The sequence below is a fragment of the Sorghum bicolor genome, chromosome 2 (assembly GCF_000003195.3).
Source record: "Sorghum bicolor cultivar BTx623 chromosome 2, Sorghum_bicolor_NCBIv3, whole genome shotgun sequence".
Classification (NCBI taxonomy): domain Eukaryota; kingdom Viridiplantae; phylum Streptophyta; class Magnoliopsida; order Poales; family Poaceae; genus Sorghum; species Sorghum bicolor.
This window is the reverse complement of record NC_012871.2, coordinates 975,407-997,852: the sequence shown is the minus strand read 5'-3', so window position 1 is coordinate 997,852 and position 22,446 is coordinate 975,407. Positions and strand designations below refer to the sequence as shown.

General features: G+C 41.6%; 3 protein-coding genes across 4 annotated transcripts; 1 reads left to right on the top strand and 2 right to left on the bottom strand.

The window, feature by feature from the left end:
* On the top strand, window positions 9,028-15,446 carry LOC8081615 (casein kinase II subunit alpha). Its single transcript, XM_002461291.2, has 10 exons — window positions 9,028-9,359; window positions 11,267-11,396; window positions 12,291-12,485; window positions 12,835-12,992; window positions 13,654-13,744; window positions 13,856-13,921; window positions 14,324-14,406; window positions 14,511-14,574; window positions 14,665-14,733; window positions 15,039-15,446. The coding sequence occupies exons 1-10, from the start codon at window positions 9,274-9,276 to the stop codon at window positions 15,093-15,095; spliced, it is 999 nt and encodes a 332-aa protein (XP_002461336.1). The 5' UTR covers window positions 9,028-9,273; the 3' UTR covers window positions 15,096-15,446.
* On the bottom strand, window positions 16,310-18,081 carry LOC8081614 (uncharacterized protein At2g23090). Its single transcript, XM_002459189.2, has 3 exons — window positions 17,818-18,081; window positions 17,668-17,708; window positions 16,310-16,737 (listed from the first exon to the last, which is right to left on the bottom strand). The coding sequence occupies exons 1-3, from the start codon at window positions 17,888-17,890 to the stop codon at window positions 16,618-16,620; spliced, it is 234 nt and encodes a 77-aa protein (XP_002459234.1). The 5' UTR covers window positions 17,891-18,081; the 3' UTR covers window positions 16,310-16,617.
* On the bottom strand, window positions 20,949-22,184 carry LOC8081613 (protein C2-DOMAIN ABA-RELATED 5). 2 transcript variants are annotated; one of them, XM_021454724.1, is made up of 4 exons: window positions 21,930-22,184; window positions 21,702-21,797; window positions 21,295-21,571; window positions 20,949-21,215 (listed from the first exon to the last, which is right to left on the bottom strand). In XM_021454724.1, exons 1-4 carry the CDS (start codon window positions 22,041-22,043, stop codon window positions 21,211-21,213), a joined length of 492 nt encoding a protein of 163 aa, XP_021310399.1. In that variant the 5' UTR covers window positions 22,044-22,184; the 3' UTR covers window positions 20,949-21,210. The 2 variants fall into 2 exon arrangements, with proteins under 2 accessions (XP_021310399.1, XP_002459233.1); XM_002459188.2 differs by having other exon boundaries at window positions 20,949-21,156; window positions 21,930-22,140.

The following is a 22,446-nucleotide window of genomic DNA, read 5'->3' as shown; positions in this document are numbered from 1 at the left end:
ATTGATATGGCAAGATCAATGTTGAGTGAGTACAATGTGAGTCATTCTTTTTGGGCCGAAGCAATCAACACGGCTTGCTACTATAGCAACCGACTCTATTGTCACCCAATGATGGAGAAGACTCCATATGAGCTCTTGAATGGAAGAAAGCCCAACATTGCATATTTTCGGGTTTTTGGTTGCAAATGCTACATATTGAAGAAAGGCACTAGATTGAGTAAATTTGAAAAGAAATGTGATGAAGGATTCTTGCTTGGTTACTCCACTACTAGCAAAGCTTATAGAGTTTGGAATTTGGCTAGTGGTACTCTTGAGGAGGTGCATGATGTTGAGTTTGATGAAACCAATGGGTCTCAAGAGGAAGATGAGAATCTAGATGATGTGAGAGGCACTCAATTGGCCGATGCAATGAAGAATATGGATATTGGTGATTTAAGGCCTAGAGAGGTGATTGATGTTAAAGATGACAAAAACCAAGTGCTTCCTACCTCTATTGTGCAAGCTAGTGGTTCTCATGATCAAAATCAAGTGGTACACAAGTGCAAGATCAACAAGCTAGTACATCATCTCATGATCAACCAAGTGCAAGCAATCAAGTGCAAATACTCCAACCAACAAATATTGCAAGAGATCATCCATTGGATCACATCATTGGTGATATTCAAAGAGGAGTGCAAACTAGATCAAGATTAGCATCATTTTGTGAGCATTTCTCCTTTGTGTCTCACATTGAGCCAAAGAAGATTGATGAAGCATTGAGAGATGTTGATTGGGTCAATGCTATGCATGAAGAGCTTAACAATTTCAAGAGAAATCAAGTATGGGAATTAGTTGAGAGGCCTAGTGATCACAATATTATTGGTACTAGATGGGTCTTTCGCAACAAGCAAGATCAAGATGGGATAGTTGTAAGGAACAAAGCAAGATTGGTAGCACAAGGCTATACTCAAGTTGAAGGTCTTGACTTTGGTGAAACATATGCCCCGGTTGCAAGATTGGAAGCAATTAGGATCTTGTTGGCCTATGCTTGTGCACATAACATCAAGTTATATCAAATGGATGTGAAAAGTGCATTTCTCAATGGCTATATCAATGAAGAAGTATATGTTGAGCAACCATCTAGTTTTGAAGATGACAAGAAACCCATCCATGTTTACAAGCTAAGAAAGGCATTGTATGGTTTGAAGCAAGCACCTAGAGCATGGTATGAGAGATTGAGAGATTTCTTACTCTCTAAAGGTTTCAAGATGGGCAAGGTTGACACCACTCTCTTCGCCAAGAAGATTGGCAAGGACTTGTTTGTGTTGCAAATATATGTTGATGATATCATTTTTGGATCAACCAACCAAGAATTTTGTGAAGAGTTTGGCAACATGATGGCTAATGAGTTTGAGATGTCAATGATTGGAGAGCTTAGCTACTTCCTTGGTCTTCAAATCAAGCAATTGAAGAATGACACATTTGTGAGTCAAGGCAAGTACATAAAAGACATGCTCAAGAAGTTTGGAATGGATAATGCAAAGGCAATTAGCACTCCAGTGGGAACAAATGGAAGCCTAGATAGTGATACAAGTGGAAATATGGTGTATAAAAAGTTGTATCGGTCTATGATTGGAAGCCTACTCTATGTGACCGCATCAAGACCAGATGTCATGTTTAGTGTATGCATGTGTGCAAGATTCCAAGCCTCACCAAGAGAAAGTCATTTGAAAGCAACAAAGAGAATATTGAGGTACTTGAAGCATACACAAAATGTTGGTTTGTAGTATTCCAAAGGTGCAAAGTTTGAACTTGTTGGATATTCCGACTCGGACTATGCGGGATGCAAAGTTGAGAGAAGAAGCACATCGGGCACATGTCAACTATTGGAAAGATCACTTGTCTCATGGTCATCCAAGAAGCAAAATAGTGTTGCACTATCAACCGCCGAAGCGGAGTACATTGCGGTCGGTAGTTGTTGTGCACAAATCCTATGGATGAAGGCAACATTGAAGGACTTTGGAATCAATTTCAAACAAGTGCCCTTGCTATGTGACAATGAAAGTGCCGTGAAGCTCACCAACAATCCGGTTCAACACTCAAGAACAAAGCATATAGATGTCCACCATCATTTCATAAGAGATCACCAACAAAAAGGGGACATTTGCATTGAGAGTATAAGCACCAATGATCAACTTGTCGATATATTCACCAAGCCACTTGATGAGAAGAGGTTTTGCAAGCTAAGGAATGAATTGAACATACTTGACTTCTCAAATATGTGTTGATGCACCCCATTATATGACATGCCTCTCCTTCGAGCAAAGCAAGGTAAAATTGATTGACATGTCATCCATCCTATGCTAAGGACTTGTGTAGTGCATCTAGTCATTCCTTACATGTCTTAGGATCATTCATGAAAATCGAATGAATTTGATGCTTATATGGTACCACTATTGCCTCTATGCTTGATTTGATCTAGTGGTAGCATATGACATGTTTGTGGGCTTGCAATCCTAGTGTTTGATCTAGAATATGAGCTATAAGTGTTTAACTCAACATGGTACAAGATAACCCTTATTTGGAGGTGTGAAGAAGCTTGTCCTTGGATCAAACCGAGTTAAATATCTTAGGCAAGTAATCTAGATTGGACCAATTTGGTAAAATGATCTCACTTCACATGGTTTCACACTAACCTATCTAAAATTTGAGCTCACCTTTTGTGGTCATTGATAACAAAGGGGGAGAGAATTTCCCAAAGATTTGCTAAAAGGGGGAGAAGTACAAAGATAGGGGAGTAAATAAAAGAAGGGGATCAATTAAAATTTTGAAGCACACAAGTAGGGGGAGCAAGCTCATAAACTTGTATGTTGCATTTGTATGTGCATCACATATGGTTGCTTGCATTTGCATTAGCTTTAGAAGCTTTCTCTCCAATGCCTTGGTTGTGTGGTGTATGCTAGTTGTAGGTTTGATTGATGAAATGAAGAACTAGCATGCATAGGTAGTATAACTAGACTTTTAGTTGTTTCACAAGTGGTACTAGAACATTGTTTATAATGTTGATCTCACGAGGTGTTCTAGTTTTGTGAATGGCTAGTTACTGATGGTGCTAAGGATGGTATATATTGGCAACTCTGATTGGTATCACGCTTCAAAGGTCCATTCTTTACACCTTAGCATCATTTGGTAGAAATTGACTCCTATATTTCCTATTCAAGCATATGTGCAAGCTTTCAAATCCAAACTCTTAGCACATGTGTAGGGGGAGCAATTCCTACCAATTTGGGTTTATGAAACTTGTCCATAACCTTTGCACATGGTAAATTGCTTGGGCAAGCAACATGAATCCAAGAAAATTTTTATTGAAAATCTTTGTAAAAAGGGTTGTCATCAATTACCAAAAAGGGGGAGATTGAAAGCCCTAGTTTGGTTTTGGATAATTGATGAAACCCTAGTACTAACCTCTATACTAAGTGTGTGTAGACTTAATGAGGTTGGTACATGCCAAGTGATGGAGCAAGTGATGATCATGATGATCATGGTGATGACCACAAGATGATCAAGTGCTCAACTTGGAAAAGAAGAAAGAGAAAAACAAAACCCTATGGAGATCAAGGCAAAGGTATTGCTTAGGGTTTTGGTTTTGGTGATCAAGACACCATAGAGGGTGTGATCACATTTAGGATAGATAGTCGTACTATAAAGAGGGGAATTCTTTGGCTAAGCGGTTATCAAGTGCCACTAGGTGTCATTGTTCATGTGCATGCATTTAGAACCTAGTGAGCTAACTTAACTCCTTCGAAGAAAATGATTGTGAAAATGCTAACATACGTGCACTTGTTGGTACACACTTTGTGGTGTTGGCACACTTTGAGAAGGAGGTGGAGTTTGAAGGGTAGAGAGAGGATGGGTTCCTCGGATTCGGCGCTTTTCGAGAAAATGAAGTGCATATTTTCTATTGCGCCGGTGGGTAATTTGGAGAAGTCGCGGGAGTGTTTCTCACTGAGAAAACACTCACCGGACGCTGGCTTCTGGAGCACCGGACGCTGTGTCTGAGCGTCCGGTGCAGACAGTGCCTGGCCCAGTTAGGGTAAAGCACCGGACGATAGGCACCGGACACTGGCTTGAGCGTCCGGTGGTGCGCGTCCGGTGTGCGGGCGTTTTGCGTCCCTCTCTGCGCATGGGTCCGGTGAGCACCGGACGCTAAGGGTGCGTCCGGTGGCTTGCGTCCGGTGACCCTACAGTTTGCGGAGCTCTCTGCGCATGAGTCCGGTGTGCACCGGACGCGCTCAGCGTCCGGTGCACTGCAGGTGACCGTTAGACTCTAACACGCGGCTGACGTTGGAGCACCGGACGCTGGTGCTGAGCGTCCGGTGCCCCTTTAAGAGCGTTCGGTGACCCCGAGTTTCGCCCAGTGAAAGAGCCAACGACTCTATTTGTTTGAGGGGCTATATATACGTGTTTGGCCGGCTTGGGGCTCACACTCTTGGTATTCTAACATACTAGACATCCTTGTGAGCCTAAGCAAACACCTCTCACTCATCTCCTTCATAGATTATACATCTTTGTGAGATTGGGAGTGATTCCAAGTGCATTTGCTTGAGTGATTGCATCTAGTGGCACTTGGGGATCGTTCTAGCTGCGGTTTTCTTGTTACTCTTGGTGGTTGTCGCCACCTAGACGGCTTGGAGCAGCGGAGGAGCTTTGGCACGAGTTGGTGATTGTTCGTGGCCATCTCCCGGTTATTGTGAGAGGTTTGTGCCTACCTCGGCGGAGAGCCAAAGGCAACATTAGTGGATTGATCGTGTCATTGAGCTACCTCACTTGTGGTTAGGTTCTTGTGGTGTCCTAGTGAGGACGAGGTTCGTGCTACACCTCTTAGCCACCGAACCACCAAGTGTTGGTCGACACAACGGGGACGTAGCGTGCCGGCAAGCACATGAACCTCGGGAGAAAAATCTTGTGTCTCCATTGTGTTTGTTGATTGGATTTCTCCCGGTGATTGGACTTCATATTATTGATTGGTTCATCCCCTCTACGCGGCGGTATAAAGTTCAAACCATCTCTCTTACATTCCCGCAAACTAGAGTAGCTTACTCTCTTGTATAGAAACTTTAGTTAGCTCTCTAGTGTGAGTAGTGACATAGCTCTTGTGTGCCTAGTGATCATATCAACTATAATTGTTGGATAGGTGGCTTGCAAACACCCCTTTAGAGCTAGAGCAAAAAGCTACGCTTTGTTATTTACTAACCACTTGCTCTAGTGAGTTTTGTAGAATTTTTAAATAGGCTATTCACCCCTCCCTCTAGCCATAATAGGACCTTTCACCAGGGCCAAAACAATGAACCAAACATTCATTTTCTAGCCCAACTCAGCTTTGGCCACACCTGGACTTCAACCAAACACACCTTATAGATCCCGTTGAGATCGAAAGAGCATTTTGGATTCCCGTTAAAGCTGCTAGATTTTCAGTTTTTTTTTCACAGAGGAAATAAATGGTCACTGGTCTAGCCTAAGAAAACCACCCTCCTTAGATGATTCCTAGCAACGAAATCCAGGCTTGCCTGTCGTGTGATAGGGTCAAAGCCTGTATCAATATTGAGTTTGATCCATCTTGGAGGGGGAGGTGTCCAAGGGTACCTTTTTGGATTGTTGTTTGATCATTCTGGTTTAGGAAATTTGAAAGTACACAAAATTTTGCCTTTAGTATTAACTGGAGGTGTTTTTTTTATGAAACTGAACTGGAGGTGTTGTGTCTCCCTCAAGCTTCAAAGAACGAAGATAATTTTCTAGAAAATAACCGAAACAGAGATGGGGCACTGGCCAATCCCAAACACATTATCATTCCTATGGTGCTAGATTCTCCAGAACAGCAACATCAATTTAACTTTGATGTCTTTGTTGGCGCTATTAAGAAGAACAAGAATCCAACCGGGTCCTGTATAAGTGAAGGTTGAATCTTCAGGGAGGTTTTCCTCTTAATGAAAAACGGGCACACAACTGGTCGCGAAAAAAAATCTTCAGGGAGGTTCCATGACTAGTTTAAAGCATGTCTAAGCATTGATGCAAAAGTGCATTAAACCATGGCGTGATGACCATTTTCAGGTTCCATACCACAAATTGGGCAGGTTGCATCATATATAAGATGCTGGCGCAGCCTGTTTGATTGGACACCCAAACCACTACGGGCTAGTCTCCAAATAACTTTTTTTTTTTCCTTTTGTGGCACCGGGGTTTTCCATATTGTGTCAAAGATTTCCCTGTTAGCAGACATGCTAGTTCCATAGTTGTTCTTGGATCTTCCCTCCATTGCTAGTTTATAAGCACTTGTGAAAGAGAATAGACAGTTGTTTTCATACTGCCATGCTAGAATGTCATCACCCTCACAAACCGAAATTCTAAGATTGAGAATTTTTTCAGCTTGAGGAACATTTTCCTTAAATCACTAGCGAGATGGGACACGTCGGTTCGGAAATAGGCTTAACTGAACAAATGCCCTCCTCGCCAAGGTGATTTTTCACTGTGTATTTAAACTCGAGATTGATTAATCAATGCAAAACACAATTTCATCCTATGTTCTCTTTGCTACTCCACCCGTTCTAAATTATAAGTTAACATTTATTATACATATAATTTACTATTTATCTAGACATATGTTGTATCTAGATGCATAGCAAATAAATTTATAAAAAAAAATCAAAGCGACTTATAATTTGAAATGAAGTAATCTATACCTATTTATAAAAAAGGAAAATTTCAGTTTGTCAATATTTTTTCTGTCTGTCCTGTCCGTCTTCTGTTGCCGGGACGGAGGCGTCCGTGCCCTGTCCGTGTTCAGTTGCCCGTCCGTTTAAGGCTGGTAAGAGAGAAAACGAAAATAGAATGTTTTCTAGGGTTCCCAATGCAAAATCTTTTATTACTGTCTCCCTCCGCGATCGCTAGCGTTGTCGCGAAAGACTGCCGTCCGCTCGTAGAAAAGAAAAAGAAAATAGAATTTTTTTCAAGGTTCCCAATACAAAATTTCCTATATTCTATTAGTTTAATTCGGCTGAAAATTAATGAATACGTAATAATTCATAGAAAAATGTAAAAATTACAAAACAAATTTTGTTCACCTCCACATATGTAGATCCATATAGTAAATAAAAAATAGATGCAAAATGTCTGTCCTATTAATTTGTTTTTCTTTTATTCTTTAATTCGGTTGAAAATTGGTAAATTAATGAATACATAATAATTCATAGAAAAATGTAAAAATTGCAAAACAAATTTTGTTCACCTCCACATATGTAGATCCATGTAGTAAATCAAAAATAGATGCAAAATGTCTGTCCTATTAATTTGTTTTTCTTTTATTCTTTAATTCGGTTGAAAATTGGTAAATGCGTAAAAATTCATAGAAATATCTAAAAATTACAAAACAAATTTTGTTCAGCTCCACATATGTAGATCCATATAGTAAACAAAAAAATATCACAAAACAAATTTTTTTCAGCTCCACATATGTAGATCCATGTAGTAAATAAAAAATAGATGCAAAATGTTGTCCTATTAATTTGTTTTTCTTTTATTCTTTAATTCGGTTGAAAATTGGTAAATGCGTAAAAATTCATAGAAATATCTAAAAATTACAAAACAAAGTTTGTTCAGCTCCACATATGTAGATCCATATAGTAAACAAAAAATATCACAAATTTCAGTATATTTTTTTTTGGAGATGTTTGCATGTGCTTTTTAGTGTAAAATTGAGATTATAGTTATCTTGCTCCAATTATTATAAAAATTTTATGGTAGCCTATTTAATGTGATGCTTGATTTGTGGTAAAAGTTTTAGCACCATTCCTGCATATCTCACGGATTTACTAATTTACCTAAATTTATGCTTGCTAAATAGTTTACAATCAATTTAAGTATGTAAGAATATAAAAAAGATGTTTCCACTACCTTTGCACGATGTGTTGTTACGTCATATGAACACTTCATAAGCCTATGTGTTCATAATATACATACATTTAACTGATATATCATATTTTATAGGAATCATAATCTAAATAAAAAACTAAAGCTAGCAACAAACTTCTCATGATTTAATATAATACTAAAGTATATTAAGAGATAATACTAGAGTAAGATAAGATTTGTCTAATTTCTATTATTATTATTATTAAATAAATATGTCTCCAAGCTATATATTATTGTAATATCTATACCATATATGTCATAGTTATCAATAAAATAAATTATGAAAGTTAAATTTTATAAAAAGGATAAATATAAATAGATATGTAACATTATGTCATCACTTTCTATGGCTATTTGATGTTTTTCTCCCGTTATGCAAAGAAAAACAATCCTTTTTCATACGTCACAGTGATAAAGAAGCTCTGGAGGTTCCACGTAGATCTTGGGCTCCTCTTCAACACTCGGACATGCTCACAAGTAAGAGGTAAAATTTTGTTCAAAACTTGGTGCTTGCTTACTAAGGCCTAAATTTTGGATTTCGCTACTGTAGCACTTTCGTTTGTTTGTGGTAAATATTATCCAATCATAGACTAACTAGGATCAAAAAATTCGTCTCGCGATTTACAGGTAAACTGCGTAATTAGTTTTTGTTTTCGTCTATATTTAATGCTTCATGTATGTGCCACAAGATTCGATGTGACGGGAAATCTTGAAAAATTTTGAGGCCTAAACAAGGCCTAACAAAGGGCTCTAAAAAGCTCGAAGAGGGGGAGAAAAAAAAGATGCATACGGTTGACACTTGACAGTGATCCACCAATCCAATCCAAAGCCTGAACATCATCCTGGCAAGGTCGATGAGATGAGCATGAGCTCGACAGGTTGTCAGCCAGCGCGAGGATATCTGATCTCCTCTGCCTCCGGTGCGGTGAGGACCCCATCCCCGCCGGCGGACAAAAATGCTGCATGGGCCCGCCCCCGCCGCCCGGCACGGAAATGGGGCCCGCACGTCATCCACTCTGACCACAGCATCTCACGTGTCCGCCCACCGATCTATATCCCCAAAACTAATTTTTTTTTTCCCGAGAAAAGAGAGAGAAAAAGGAGGAGATTCCTCTCCCCCTCCCTCCCTTTCCCCCGGTTCCCCCTACCCCGTCGTCGAAACCCTACCCCCGCCTCGCCGCCGCCGGCGGTGGCCGCCTCAGCACCGGCAAAAAGGCCACCGTACCTATCCTCGCACGCTCCCTCCCTCCCGGTGCCGTCGCCCCGCCACCGACCGATCGATCGGTCGTCGGCTCGGTAGCCGCCGCCGGATCCGGATCGGCCGGCGCCATGTCGAAGGCCAGGGTCTACGCCGACGTCAACGTGCTGCGCCCCAAGGAGTACTGGGACTACGAGGCGCTCACCGTTCAATGGGGGTCAGTCCTCTCCTCTCCACTCCTCCCTTCCCTCGCGCGCGTAATAACCCTAGCTCAAGCTTCGGTTTCGCCGCCGTGGTACGAGCGTGTCCGTGCGGCGAATTGTTTGGTCGGCTCGTAAGGTTGGGCTCGGTATAGTGTTCAGGTGTAACTCCCAAGATTTTGATTGTCCCTGTGACTAGGGTAGTGTCGTTTGTTTAGCGCAAATGTTCTGTAATTCTGTTGGGCAACTGGCATGGTCATGGGCTAGTTAGTTAGGCTGCTCTCCCTGATGATTGCTCCTGCTAGTCCTGCAGTCTTATGATACTTTGATTTATGTCACCATCCTTCCACCGATTATTATGACTCAAAGCTTTAATTATGAGCTATACAAGGTATTTAAGAGCGATTTAGTGGCAGCTTCGTCACATGCTTGTGTTCTGAATGTATTGATTTCCTCATTTATTTCCTTGAGAAGCTGAGCTAGTTTAGTGGTTTTGTGTGACAGCATTTTTCCTTTCCGTAGTTTCGCATTTCGTCGATTCAGTTGGTAGGTATTGAACTTTTAAACCTTTTGTTTGGGTTTGCAGTCAAGTTTTGATATTAGTAGTAACATAGTTCCCGAGCCATTCTCGTTCGGTTGGTTTGTAAGGTTGGGCTCGGTATAGTGTTCAGGTGGAGCTGCAAGATGTGATTGTCCCCATGCTTAGCTTGATTGGGTAGTGTCATTTCTTTGGTGCACATGTTCCATAATTTTGTTGGGCAACTGATTGGCCATGAGTATTGTTCGTTTGGCTGATAAGCCATGGCAGAAAGTATGTTGGCTGATTTGTTGTGAGAGAAAAACACTGCTGAATGGCTGGGAGATTCGGCTGATAAGCTCAAGCGAACAATGCTGAGAAAAACACTAACTGATTATTAGGACTTGTAGTGGTAATTATGCACTAAGAAGTATTTGAGAGCAATTTAATGGAAGCTTCGTTGCATGCTCATGTTCTGAATGTATTGCTTTCCTCATTTGCCTTCATCGAGAAGCTGAGTTAGTTTAGTAGTTTTGCAAGACGGCATTTTCCTTAACTTAGTTTCTCATTTTGGTGATTGAGTAGGCAGGCATTGAATTGAATTTGTAAATGTTGTTTGGACTGGTAGTCAAAATTCTGTTATTTTTAGCTTGGTTCTGGAGTGGTATATGGTTTATTCATTATAGTCTTAGATGCAAAACAACAATTCAAGGCAACTGTGTCTATCCCGCCAATCTACAACTTCTTTTCATCTCCAACAACCACTCAGTAGAGCTACATGCAATAAATAAAACCCAGTTGATGCATGGAATCTACTGCAATACCCATGGTTTTTGGATTATTAAAACATGCTTAGCTATAGCTAAAAGTTGATCTAAGATTGTAATCAACACGATATTTACAATGACCATAGAGCTTCGCTGTTGTCTATTTGACTGTTGTATCAACGCAATTGGTCATCTAGCTTGGCCTGGTTTTTATTGTTGCTTTTGATATTCATACGTACTTAACAGAGCTGGAGTCTGAAATAGCTGTATGTAGAATAGGTGTGGGGGTATGCCAGATATGCAAGGCAATATCACACTTAGATGTCAAGTACTGGTGTTTTCTCTTCTCCCTGCATCTTCCAAGTCCCAGATGCGGAAGATAAACCCTGTGCCTGAAGAAACTAAACTTTTTTTTGTCATATAGATTTTCAATGCTGTGGACATTTCTGCCTCACAATGATAGCTCTATTCTCGCCTGGCAATTTTCTTCTTTAAATAATTTTCCTATTGCTCGTAGTTCTTTTGGTCAGCCATGCTATGACTGACAACTTTAAACCTTTCTCTTTTACTATTGTGCAGTTATATTTTCCCAACCCGTTAAATTTTAGGTTTCTAACAAGTACCATATCTCTTTGATCAGTGAGCAGGATGACTATGAAGTTGTTAGGAAAGTTGGGAGAGGAAAATACAGTGAAGTCTTTGAGGGTATTAATGTTAACAATAATGAGAAATGCATCATTAAGATCCTCAAGCCTGTGAAGAAAAAGAAGGTAGACCATGAATCCTATTGCCTGCAATTTGTAACTGGTTATCCCCTGCAATTTTATTAAATTGGCTACTCGACTCTAGTCTCCATGGTACGAACCAGAGGACTAGTCGTGATTAGTCGCTGATCATGTTGATTAATCGACACGGGTCATCTGTATAATCGTCCTGTACATACTACGACTTATATAGGGTATATATATATATATATATATACACACACACCATATCCTACATTCTCCCTTGAACCTGGATTGGCATAGCTCAGGAGGGAAAGAGAGGCGACAAGCTTCCGCTGTGGTTTGCGCGCCTGCAAGCTTCCCCTGCAATCTGTGTGCTATTGGCTGAAGCAGGGGAAGTGAGGCAGCGGCAGGAGGAGGGAGGAGTTACAATAGCTGGGTAGGCTGAAAGGGAGGAGGGGAAGAGAGGCAACTGCAGCATGCAGGAATGCCTGCAGCAGTGGACAACAGTCGGTGCACAAGAACCTAGCGGCTGGAGATGTGTCTCACAGGTTAGGGGTTGAGGGAGTAATAGTGGGAGTATAGGAGAGAAACCCAGGGCTTGGGCCCAAACACAAGTTATTCCAAGAGCTGATGCAGCCCAGTTACCAGTTGCATGTCTAGTACTCTAGTCGTCCAAAACAACCTAGTTGAACTAATTGGACGACCAGGTTTCTGATAGCTCTGATCGAGTCAGAGTGCCTAATCGAGTGCAGCAGACCAACTAGGACGACTAATCACGATTAATCGCACGACCTGGATACCTGATAACACTGATCCCCTGAACCTACTATTTAAGCGATGACAGGCTACTCTTTTCATTCTGCACCTGTTCATTTTTCATAATTTCAGTGACAATTTTCATCTGGATTTTAACCTACGCCTCTTGTGCTGGTGCAGATCAAAAGAGAAATTAAAATTCTTCAGAATCTTTGTGGAGGCCCTAACATTGTGAAGCTGCTTGATATTGTTAGAGATCAGCATTCAAAAACACCCAGCTTGATCTTTGAGTATGTCAACAACACAGATTTCAAAGTGTTGTACCCAACACTAACAGATTATGACATTCGATATTACATCTACGAGTTACTCAAGGTAAATTCCCATCTTGTTACTTCTGTGTTAGCAGCTAGAATATTTTCTTCTTTAAAGAAGTCTTGGTAACCCAGCTTGCTTTGGACTAAAAAGGCTTGGTTGTTGCTGTTGAAATCTTGGCAATTTCAAAGCATTGATATGTATCAACTTTTAAGTTCTGGTGTGCACATAGGTTTCTGTCTGTGCATTTTGAAGGTATGTTATATGTTTGCAAGGAAATGATAACTCCCACGTATGTAACTAATGAGTAATGACCACACCAAGTTACTGCTGATCTAGTCATTAACTAATTATCAAGGAACCTATAGTGAATTTGACTTGGCTAACTGTTTCTGTTTTCTGGATACAGGCATTAGATTACTGCCATTCACAAGGTATTATGCACCGAGATGTGAAGCCCCACAATGTTATGATAGATCACGAGCTTCGGAAACTCCGGCTGATAGACTGGGGCCTTGCTGAATTCTATCATCCTGGCAAGGAATATAATGTCCGTGTTGCCTCCAGGTAGCTGCAGATATACTATGGACTTTCATTGTTGCTTCACAGTTAATGACCTTTGAAGTGTGGAATTCTGAAGTGGTAATTAGTGAAACTATAATATACTTTGTCACAATTTATATATTTCTGCTTCTGCCCTTATTTTGAATCCAAATTTCAGTTCATTTCAACTCACATTTGTGACTTGTGGTTTCTTTCTGTAGCTTGTTTATTCACCCCCAAAACAAAAAACTTTTCAAGATTCCCCGTCACATCAAATCTTGCGGCACATGCATGAAGCATTAAAAATAGTCAAAAACAAAAACTAGTTACACAGTTTGCCTGTAAATCGCGAAATGAATCTTTTAAGCCTAGTTAGTCCATAATTGAATAATATTTGCCACAAACAAACGAAAGTGCTACAGTGGCCGAAAATTTTTCATTTCACCAACTGAACAAGGCCTGGCAACCATATAAATTAAGAACATTCTGATAAATGGTATTTATATTTTAACTGCACTATAGTCTTCTGTTGTCACATATTAAGTTGATGAATGGATGCTTTTTGTACAGTGAATCATATGGCTTACTTGACATGCCTCTAAAGCATAAATTTTCATGTTTTCTCTGTGGCAGCCCTGAGCCCCTCACTATTTTCTTTCCCAACATTTTTTAAACTGGAATTCAGGTACTTCAAGGGGCCTGAGCTTCTTGTTGACTTGCAAGATTATGATTACTCTTTGGACATGTGGAGTCTGGGCTGCATGTTTGCTGGAATGGTATTACCCACATGACAATACCTATTTGCTGCCATATCCTCCTTTAGTATTTCTGATGATTCCTTATAGGAAACCAATATTAATTTGTTGATCATATGCTGTTGATTGCAGATTTTTCGTAAGGAACCATTTTTCTACGGCCATGACAACCATGATCAACTTGTTAAGATAGCCAAGGTTGATACTCAGTCTATTTGTGCTTTGCAATGAATAGTTATGTTGCTTACATTCCCGTGTCATGTAGCCAGAGATTCCATTTTATGTATTGCAATCTGCTTACTTTGCAGTCACAAAACAAACACTCTCAGCTTATACTCTATAAAAATTTACTTGTTTTATCGCTAGTAAGAGCTTGCATATGTACTTGATCCTATGTTGGTTATATATCTGCTGCACTTGATGTTATGTTGTTAGCTTTATCTGCTGAGTTGACAACTTGAGCAATAATGGCAGACTGAGTCGAGAGAATCCTATGCTATGTTATTGGCTACGTATGCTGTTATACTGTGCATGGCATGAGACCATTTAGGTTTGTTAAATGCCTATCTGCTAATTCTTGTTACATCCATTTATTATCAGGTACTTGGAACAGATGGGCTGAATGCTTATTTGAACAAGTACAGAATTGAGCTTGACCCTCAGCTGGAAGCCCTTGTTGGGAGGTAGAGTACGCCGCTGCTCACCAGACTTTTGATGGAAAATCTGTAATCATTTATGTGGATTGCATTTACACTCTTCTTTTTTTTTTGCCTTTTTTTGGATGCAGGCATAGCAGGAAACCCTGGTCAAAGTTTATCAATGCAGATAACCAACACCTAGTGTCTCCTGAGGTGTTTGCTAATGCCCTTGCATTTTAAATAGACCTAACAAGCATTTGATAGTGCTTAACTCTAACAGGATTCCTTTGTTTATATCTGTAGGCCATAGATTTCCTTGACAAGCTTTTGCGTTATGATCATCAGGACAGGCTTACTGCACGTGAAGCTATGGTAAGTTTCCCCGTGCTAATTTTGGTGACATGTAATTTGACAACACAAATAAACTGTCTGCTCACTATTGCTAAATATTTGGTGTATATCTTCATCTCTGAACAAAAGAACTCTGGTCTTCACCATATCCTGATTGATGTGCTTGCTGTTTTGGTGATTGATATGCATGCTGTTTTGCTTAAGCTCGTTTCAGAATGAGTTTTATTCATGTTGAAAGGTTTTAGCCCATACTTACTTGGAGGTGTAGACCGCGATGCCTTTGTCTTATTCTCTTCTTATAATGGATGCTTTTTATATTCTTGCAGGCACACCCATACTTCCAACAAGTGAGAGCTGCAGAGAACAGCAGGACGCGAGCATGACAGGCAAGTACAAAGACTGGTGCTAACCGTTGATCAGATCAGCTGCTCTTGATGGAGCCATGCTCTTATCAGTGACTTGCTTCAGTCAGATGTATGAGATGAATAGTGGTTGGAGGGTTACTTGGCAAAAACAAACAATAGCTATAGAGCCTGTTATACCCTTATTTAACCGCATCGAGAAGGGACTGAATTATTTGGTTGTGAGCTTTGGGACGTGATTGTGAACAATGATTATTCATGTAAGATGTTTGTCATAAAAGGTTGTCTGTTGGCTGATTGTACTGTTGTATTGTTGAGCTTGTAAAGAATATCCCATCCTTTGTTTGGAATCCGTCGAGTTCTCGAGGGCTATTTTCTCGTATTATCTTTGGAAAAGTCGCGTTTGAGGTTCCCTTCTAACCCTTGGAAGGTTGAGGTGACAAACTGAAGACGACTTGCAGTTTCCTGCAAAATTTGGCTTCATTGAACTTTCTTGTCTGAATGCTTGTGACATACTGCAACCTTACAAATACAGTCTGAATTTATGGATGCTAAAATGGAGAGCACAAGAATGCAACCTTACAAATACAGTCTGGATTTATGGATGTTAAATGGAGATCCCAAGAATCCATGATTGTTGTACATCAAACTGTCGAGTGTTACTCAAAAAAAGAATCAAACTGTCGACTTCTTGAGGGCTATTTTCTCGTATTATCTTAGGAAATGTCGTGTTTGAGGTTTCCTTTTAACCCTAGAAAGGTTGATGTGAGAAACTGAATATGCCTTGCAGTTTCCTTCAAAATTTGGCTTCACTGAACTTGTGACTTGTCTGAATGCCTGTGACATACTCCAGCCTTACAAATACAGTCTCTGGATTTATGGATGCTAAAATGGAGAGCACAAGAATAGCCTTTACAAATACAGTCTGGATTTATGGATGCTAAAATGGAGAGCCCAAGGATCCATGATTGTACATCAAACCGGAGATAAATGAATAATTAGGGGTAGACCTCTTGACGTTTCTCCCATTTATTTCCATACATTTTGCATAGTCCCTTCTTTCTTAATGATCTTTGAAAAGACACGTTCTATGTTGTTCCCAAATTCACACCTAAGAACACAGGGAAAGAAAAAAGAACAGAGATAAATGGCAGTTCTACGTTCTTTGAGGGGAAAAAAAGAGAGACATAAATGGCTCCCTGTAAGGTCCCAAATTCACACCAAAGAACAGAGGGAAAAGAAAATACTGAGCAAGCACAGACAGGCATCACAAATCCACACAGAATTAATGTTCTTAGCCCACACAGAATTAATGTTTTTAGCACAACAGGCTGACAGCGAAGGATTACATTACATATTTAGATGGGGCAACACAACCGAAAGCAGCTGCAGCAACAGCAACAGCAGCTGAGACCCATTGACACATAGTATATGGCAACCAGTCACTGATGAAGACGACAGTACTTGGTGGATGACGACACTTTTCTCTCTTTGTTGAGCTGAGCATATGCCCCTTGTCTGAGGAAGCATATGCTGCTGCTTACTAATTCTTGAGGTGGGGGAAGCACTGGTAGAGGTCATTCTTGGGATGCCTCGCCTCGGCATGCTCTTTGCACTTGGCCTCAGAGGTGGTGCAGATAAAAGTCTGCATACAGATCTTGCACTGCGTTCAGAAGGAAGCATGGTTAGTGCATTTGGATGTAAGCATTTTTCAGATGACCAACTGATGAGAACTGAAATACCAGACCACAACTACACAAACAAACATTGTTCAAGTTCAAAAATTCTGGGTACATACATTTGGCCAATGAGAGAAATGGCAGCTAGTAACTAGCAATTCACACAACAGGTTTCAGTAGTGATTCTATTGTCCCTCCAGAGTCCGGGGTATCTGCTGATGTTCCTGAACAAGAGTGACACATTATCACCCATTGACTAGACTCATCGACGCTATCTTGTTTTTTCTTTTAACAGAGATGTGATGGCCATTTATCTGCAGGTGCTGCTGCTGCTGCTGCAGCAGCAGCCAATTCGAACCTACAGATGTGGCTTTCGGAACCGTAGGAGATCTAGTATGAATTGCAAGCAAGTGGCAGGTAAGTAAAAGTGTGGGTGGTGTGCAGGGCTGAATTTCTCCTCCCCCCTGCCACCCCCAACATGGAAGACGACGTGTTGGATTGAATCCCCTGCCTGGCCCCTTTGTATCTAGGGAGGAATCAAATGCAGCGTTTGACATTACAGAGGGTGAGGGGGCACCTCGGCAGCTCCCAAGCTGGGAGTTGAAGCAAGCAAAGCAAAGCAAGGTTCGTAAACCCTAATCCTATCCTAGGTGCAAAACAATAACAAAATCATCAAAAGTAGTAATACAGTGACCATTCCACTGCTATCTACAGGTTGCAGTAAAGAGGAGCAGAGCAGCAAGAGAGGGAATGGATGAGAATCGCGCCGCGTCGTGGGCTGGCCACTGGTTGCGCCGAATCCAGATGGAGCAGCCTGAATCCGGGAAGGGAAACCCCCGAATTTCAAGCAAACAAGAGGACTGTAAAGAGACAGATCGGGAGGGCTCGAGCGGCGGTGACGACTGGGTACGCACCTGGATGTTCATGGCCTTCTTGTTTGTCTCCAGCTGACTGCCTGCAAGCAAATACAGAGAGGAAATCGATGGACAGGAATCAGATCGAATGGGGATTGGATTTGTGAGCAAGGGAGGGGGAATCGGGGGGATGGATGGGGATAGACGTGCCTTTGGAGCCCTTGTTCTTCTCGGCGTTCCTCTCCCGCGCCATCTTGGACTTCTGGCCGTTGCCGCCGCCCATGGCTGAAGCTCCTCCTCCTGCTCCTTGGTCCCCTGCGAGAGAAGAGAAGAGAGAAGAGTCGCGGAAGGAAGGGACTTGTTTGGTTGGTTGGGGACGCACGCCAACGCGTAAGAGGATGGACTGGAAAAAGAAAAAAAAAAAAAACACCGCGAGGGCAGGTCGTGGTTGGGCGTTGCCGCCGCCACCACCGTGTGCCGGATGGGAATGGAATCCCTCCGTATTTCCGCTTCCGCGCGACGCAAACGCGGCCGGCCAGGTTGACCGGAGTCAGGCCCACGGATCTGTGACTGCCAGGCCGGGCCCATCCACCATTGGCCACGCGTCCTGTGTCCACGTTCGCCAGTGGGACCCGTCGTTGACATCGTGGCAGCCCATTGTCCAACCATGGACTAACTAGGTTCAAAAGATTCGTCTCGTCAATTTCGACCAAACTGTGTAATTAGTTTTTATTTTCGTCTATATTTAATACTCTATGCATGCGTTTAAAGATTCGATGTGATGGAGAATCTTGAAAATTTTTGGATTTTTTGGTGCAAGTAAACAAGGCCAAAGTAGCCAAGGTTTTTTTAAGATTCCGCATCATATTGAATCTTGCGGCATATGTATAGAATATTAAATATAGATAAAAAAACACAAACTAATTGCATAGTTTGCCTGTAAATCGCGAGATGAATTTTTTAAATATAGTTAGTCTATGATTGGATAATAATTGCCAAATAAAAACGAAAGTGCTACAGTATCCCAAAACAAAAAAAAATTTGGGAACTAAACAAGTCCTCAAGAAAAGTTTTTGGTACGCATATTTGTATCTATAAAAGTTAGTGTACATTTACAAACTAATTAGGCTTAAAAAATTCATCTCACAAAATACATACAAATTATACAATTAGTTTGTTTTTAATTTATATTTAATGCCCCATACATGTATGTACATAATCATATGATGGGGAAAGTTTTTAGGTGAGAACTAAACATGCCTCAATCTTAAATATAGATAAAAAAATAATTCATTATACAGTTTGTATGTAATTTGCGAGATAAATCCTTTGTGAACACTAATCACCAAATAAAACGAAAATGCTATGGTAACCAAATTCAGAAAAATTCATGAACTAAACAAGGCCTCAAGCCTATCACCGGTGACAAACCAAAATGTTGTTGGGTAATCTAACTGTCGATGTATGTAACAAATCAGCGAATCGTATTTTTCTCTCACAATAAATTAACAAATCTACTAAGCCTGTTTGCTTGAGCTTACATGTCGAATCCACCCGTCATTCAACAGTATTTTTCAAACAATAAATCAGCGAACAGTAATTTTCGACATACGACCCCAACACAGGCAGGTAAAAAAAGAAAAGAAAAAAAAACGATAGTCATAAGGCCCTGTTTAGTTTCCCACCCAAATTTTTTTTATCCATCCCATCGAATTTTTGGACACATACATGGAACATTAAATGTACATAAAAAAATAAACTAATTACACAGTTTGATTGAAAAACGTGAGATGAATCTTTTAAGCCTAGTTACTCCATAATTACCTGTAAGTGCTAGTAACTCACATGTGCTAATGATAGATTAATTATGCTCAATAGATTTGTCTTGTAGTTTCCTGATGAACTATGTAATTTGTTTTTTTATTAGTTTCTAAAAACCCCTCCCGACATTATTTCGACACATAAAAAAAATTTTGATCTCTAATCGGCCTTAAATGCGGGCGCGCGGCTCAACCGGACCACTGCGAAACTGGTGGCTGGAGATCACCGGCGGCGGGGCCCACAGATCACCACCTCAACCTCAAGTCCTCAACCGCTGTCCGTCCGCTACCTACCCGGCTGGCCTGTCTTCACTGCACGTGCACGTGCACGTGCACGCACGGCGTTGAAAGTGGCCCACGCCGACGACACCCCCTCCACTCCCTTATTTTCTTTTTCATAACCACAATTCTCCTAGCATCTCTGTAGGCTCGGCTAAAGGGTTGGTGCAGTTCTTTACTACTTCATTCGTCCATAAAAAAATCAATTTCTAAAATTATCTTTAGTTAAATTTTAAAACTTCAATCATTTTTTTAGAAAAAAATATTAAAGATTTAAATTAGTATCGATAGATTTATTATAGAATATTTTTTTTATAAAATACGTATTTTATGTCATAGATATTATTATTTTTTTCTACCAAGTTAGTCATAGGCCCTAGGGATATAATTACGCTTAATTATCATATTTATATCACAATATTAAGTGAGCAACTACATGTCTGATCTCAATTAAAACTACCCTTCGAAATAGGTCGTACAATTTTTATATACTCGCTCCACATAGGATTTAGAAGTCGTTTAGGACAACAACACAGTCTCCAAAATACAACTTTGATATCTTATTTGGTGTATGTATAATGATGCTCCTGCCGTCTAGATCTATGTGCTGCTAGATCCATTTGTGAGTTCGATGATGTATGTAAGATTTGTTGAACTACTGATGTATGTACAACGTGCTTGTGCAATGGTTTCACTTTTGTGTTGGAAGCTATTGGAATTTCATGATATTCAATTTGTTCTCCTCCTACACTTTTATTCAATGGAATATGGCTATGTCGTTGAAACGGGGATGGGATCCCCGCGGGGATTAATTCCCCGCTCGGGGACGGGGATGGGGCAAACTCAAGCCCCGACGGTCTTAACGGGGACGGGGACGGGAAAATTTTATGCCCGCGGGGACGAAGATGGAGAGCCATCCTCCGACGGAGAATTCCCCGTTGCCATCCCTATCCCTTACAATATATTTTGATGTGTAGAGGCAAGATGAGGCCAATCTCGAGGATAGAAGAGTGCCCTCAAGCTGAGCCGAGAGGAAGATTAATTGGGCTTTCGTTCGGAAGTAAGCTCTCTTATACGGGCTCAAACTTAACACCCGTTTGGTCTTCCTTGGGCCTTGTTGGATTCAGAAAGGAAACTCCCACCCACGAAGCCCATGTCCACGACGGCCCTACCAATGTCAATCTCATCTCCGTTGCGTGCAGCCGCATCTCAGTTCGCTCGCCGGCATTCACAACAACAAAATTTCTTGGTCATGCAATTGCCTGATTGATAAATTAATTCCATATCAAAAGTTACAGTGAGATCGAATTGACAATGTACGTGGACGTGGCTCTACTAAAATACAATGACATCTTCAACATTGTAATTTTGCATAGTACTACACTGTTTAATTATCACGAGAGTTCGTCATGGCCGGGGATCGGAGCAGCTGATGATCACTTTCTTCAGTCTGCAGATCGTCGAAGACGGCGAGGAAGGGGAATTCGTTAGAACTGGTACGTGTTTAATCTACAATTGCAAAAGAAAATAAAAGAAAAATGTAATCTTATATATGTATATATGTTTAATTAATTAGCTAGTTTATTACCTGGGATGGTGACCCATTTGAGCTGCAGGTGGACGACGCCGGTGTGGACGTTCCTGAGCTTGAGGAGGATGTCCTGGACGACCTGTCCGTTGTCCCAGATGATGTGGCTCTCGTCGGCGAGGCAGCTGTCCTTGCCGCCGGGGCGCACGGTGCGGACGACGGTGCCGCTGCGGATGTCCTCCAGGTCCATCTGTATCATCTGCACCAGCGCCTCGATGTCGAACTCCGCGTCCCCCATCATGTCGTCCTTGCTGAACGTGTCCTTGTCGAAAACCTCCTGTTTTATTTTATTTATTTCATTTCATGCATGATCCGATCAATCGAGTAGGCCGGGGATGGTGATGAACTGAATGAATTGAATGCATGACATTCAGCATGAATTATGCAAGCAGATGATCGGTGCTCACTAGCTTGATGGGTGCTGACGCGTCCATGACTGCCAAGGTTAGATCCTCGTTCCACACTGGGTTCACCGTCTTCTTCATCACACTCGTCTTCAGTTTCTGCATATATATGCATGGCGACGATGACAAATTGACAAAGCAAGCACACACAAGAATCAGAGCAGCTAGCTAGCAACGAACAACAATGCAGTAGCTAGTGTTGCGTCGATCGCAGAGCTATACGTAACGTACCTGGCCATCCAGGCTGATCACGACGTAGGGGTCACTGCCCTTGGCGTCGCAGCTGACAAGGTTGATCCCTCGCAGGACGCGCACGGACAGGAAGCCTCCTGGCAGCGTAGACATGATCTGCTCGATCGCTCTCCCCTGCCGCCGGCCGGCAGCTAGCGCTCCTTCTTCGATTCACCGACGACGACGACGACGAGACCTGCTGTGTTCTAATCAGAGCAGGACGACGCGATTTCTTCCTTGGTCGCCGGCCGGCAAGCAGCAAGAAGTACGTACGTCCCCTCTCTCTCCCTTGTGATTCAGCTAGCTATTGCCATGCATGTGCCTCCCGGCGATCCGACCCGGCCGGTCCTTGCTGACGGTCTCGAATGTACAGCTGGCGGATTCCTAGCCTCAGGCTATACATGGAATGGTTAATTTGACCGTGTCTTAGCTTAGCTTCTAGGACAATGCATGCGAATGCACTCACGCATGCAAGGCACTGCAAAGGCAACGCACAAATATTGGAGACAAGCCACCC

Excerpts from the sequence above, each read along its gene's own strand:
- LOC8081615 (XM_002461291.2), top strand. The coding sequence starts at position 9,274 with ATGTCGAAGGCCAGGGTCTACGCCGACGTCAACGTGCTGCGCCCCAAG. Across the intron at positions 9,360-11,266 it reads GCGCTCACCGTTCAATGGGG|TGAGCAGGATGACTATGAAG; the intron begins GTCAGTCCTCTC and ends CTCTTTGATCAG. Across the intron at positions 13,922-14,323 it reads AACTTGTTAAGATAGCCAAG|GTACTTGGAACAGATGGGCT; the intron begins GTTGATACTCAG and ends ATTTATTATCAG.
- LOC8081614 (XM_002459189.2), bottom strand. The coding sequence starts at position 17,890 with ATGGGCGGCGGCAACGGCCAGAAGTCCAAGATGGCGCGGGAGAGGAAC. Across the intron at positions 17,709-17,817 it reads GAAGAACAAGGGCTCCAAAG|GCAGTCAGCTGGAGACAAAC; the intron begins GCACGTCTATCC and ends ATTTGCTTGCAG. Across the intron at positions 16,738-17,667 it reads AGAAGGCCATGAACATCCAG|TGCAAGATCTGTATGCAGAC; the intron begins GTGCGTACCCAG and ends TTCTGAACGCAG.
- LOC8081613 (XM_021454724.1), bottom strand. The coding sequence starts at position 22,043 with ATGTCTACGCTGCCAGGAGGCTTCCTGTCCGTGCGCGTCCTGCGAGGG. Across the intron at positions 21,798-21,929 it reads TGATCAGCCTGGATGGCCAG|AAACTGAAGACGAGTGTGAT; the intron begins GTACGTTACGTA and ends ATATATATGCAG. Across the intron at positions 21,572-21,701 it reads CGTCAGCACCCATCAAGCTA|GAGGTTTTCGACAAGGACAC; the intron begins GTGAGCACCGAT and ends AAAATAAAACAG.